The sequence below is a fragment of the Triticum urartu genome, chromosome 5A, assembly GCF_056163025.1.
Source record: "Triticum urartu cultivar PI428250 chromosome 5A, HENAU_Tu73, whole genome shotgun sequence".
Lineage (NCBI taxonomy): Eukaryota > Viridiplantae > Streptophyta > Magnoliopsida > Poales > Poaceae > Triticum > Triticum urartu.
The window spans coordinates 56977696-56980117 of NC_141877.1; the positions used below are offsets into that span (position 1 = coordinate 56977696).

The 2422-nt window shown below is 44.3% G+C and overlaps 1 protein-coding gene across 1 annotated transcript; it reads left to right on the forward strand.

Moving 5' to 3' along the window:
• Window positions 1–208: 208 nt before the first annotated feature.
• Window positions 209–964, forward strand: LOC125555620 (uncharacterized). The gene has a single exon (XM_048718514.2). It carries the CDS (start codon window positions 362–364, stop codon window positions 764–766), a length of 405 nt encoding a protein of 134 aa, XP_048574471.1. The 5' UTR covers window positions 209–361; the 3' UTR covers window positions 767–964.
• Window positions 965–2422: the final 1458 nt, after the last annotated feature.

Below are 2422 nucleotides of genomic sequence, written 5' to 3' on the forward strand. Positions count from 1 at the left end.
ATGACAGCCAATCAGTGAGAGGGCCGTCCATTCATATATACAAAGGGCATTTGAGGAGCCCGCTGTAGATGATGCTCTAACTTCTCTAATATTTTATTTTAATTGGGTATGAGCCATCGATTTTTGGATATGGACCGTGGGGGGAGAATCTCCAACCCTTCACCGCTAAGGAGCATCTTCCTTTACAACCAACCTTTCCCTGCAGCTCATATTCCCTCTGAGCTTGAGCTACAAGCTCGGCGCTCGTCTATACAGTTGCAGTTTGGGTTGGCACTGCCTATATACCACCCACCTCTGCGCAAGTGTTTAAGATAGTCCCACAGATAAACGCAAAAAATTGACACACACCCCCACAGTAGCAATGGAGATGGGACGGTCACTATGGCTCGCGCTGCTGGTCCCTGCGATCATGGTGTCCTTCTACGGCGAGGCTGCCATGGCGGACGCCCAGACATCGACGGCGGGAGGGTCACCGCCGGACACGAACGTGCTGTGCGTCAGCAAGTGCGGGACGTGCCCGACGGTGTGTACCACGCCGCCGCCGCCGGCGGCGGGCAGCGACGGCAGTGGCTACTCCTCGCCGTCGCCTCCGCGCTCTATGACGACTCAGCCATCTCCGCCGGCCGTGCCGCAGCCGCAGGCCAAGGGAGGGAAGCCCAGCGGCTACTACTACTTCTTCACCGCCGGGAGCGGCCGGAGCTGCGCCGCCTCGAGCGCTCGTTACACGCTGCTGCTCCTGGCGCTTCTTCCCGTCGTCGCTGTTTAGGCTGCTGAATCTGGTGTGGCGCTCGGTGAGGAGTGAGGACCCGGCGGCAACTCGATCGGCTCCTACGTGTGGTTCGCTATTGGTGACTAATTTATCTGGTTAAGTTTCCCATGTGCTTCCCTTCGATCGAGATGATTTTCGATAGTCACTGGTGTAATTTGGAACTTTCGTTGTCAACCTGAATTTGGCTGATCATCATCCCTTGTGTTGTCTCTGTTTTTGTTTCGCTCAGCACACCCGGTTTTGCTGGGCCCCACTCTTTACAAGGCAGGTATAAAATAAAGAAGTACTTCCTCTATAGGCTAGTAATGCGCACGTGCAACCCACGTTAATATTTAGGCAATATATTAATTGCACACGGATATTAGATATGTTATTATTTGTGTGTTAATCATATGATTAATGCAATATTTGGTATGATAATAATTGCATGTTAAACATGCTTAACACTCGCCATTGAAGCAGTCTAGGTTGTTGGATTAACTTAGTTCGATGGCTGAGATCAGTTGGATCTGCCCCTTTGAATCTTTTTATATTGGTATAATAATATAATATAAATATAGAAGATATAGATTAATATGAATCTTTCAGGCCTCCTTTGGTTTAGAGGAATTTCATAAAAAATTTAGAGGATAGAATTCTTATAGGACTTTTTCCTTTAGAGCCCTTTGGTTCATAGGAATGGATTCCTATTCCTACATAGGATTAGTTCCTATCCTTCACATTTCATAGAAAAATAAAAAAGAGCCTAGACTCAATGGAAAAATTCCTTTGGTGTCAAACAAATGACATCTTATTTCCTATTCCTACTCATAGGATTTGAGATACATGTCATCTCATTTCCTACAAGATTCCTATTCCTATGATAATCCTATCCTATGAACCAAAAGAGGCCTCAAATCACTAAAATAGTGATCTAAATGATCGATCTTATATTAGCTTATAGAGGAAGTAGTTAGGACTGGCCTCTTTTGGTTCATAGGATAGGATTATTATAGGAATAGAAATCTTGTAGGAAATGAGATCCTATGAGTAGGAATAGGAAACAAGATGTCATTTGGTTGACACCAAAGGAATTTTTTCATTGAGTCTGGGCTCTTTTTTATTTTGCTATGAAATGTGGAGGATAGGAACCAATCCTATGTAGGAATAGGAATCCATTCCTATGAACCAAAAGGCTCTAAAGGAAAAAATCCTATAAAAATCCTATCCTCTAGAATTCCTATGAAATTCCTCTAAACCAAAGGAGGCCTAAGTGGATTAAAACTCGGAGTTTCAGTCGGTTGAAGTCAGCACTGTAGGAACTACTCCCTCCGTTCGGAATTATTTGTCGCAGAAATAGATGTATCTAGACGTATTTTAGTTCTAGACACATCCATATCCAAGACAAGTAATTCCGAACGGAGGGAGTAGATGATATGCCAACACTGGATGGAAAACAAAATTACATCTCAAATGTGAAAATATAGAATATGTATACAAAGGCAGAATCATTTTTACTGGAAAATTGTGAAAAAGAGAACTCGGCCATTAGAAAGAAACCCGAAGGCGTTGCTTTCTATGTCAACGAAACGACCCGAAAGCTGGCTCCACCATCCGTGGTGGCGTAATTGCACACTCAGCGAGAGAACCTTTTTGCTAGAACCATGGTTATAA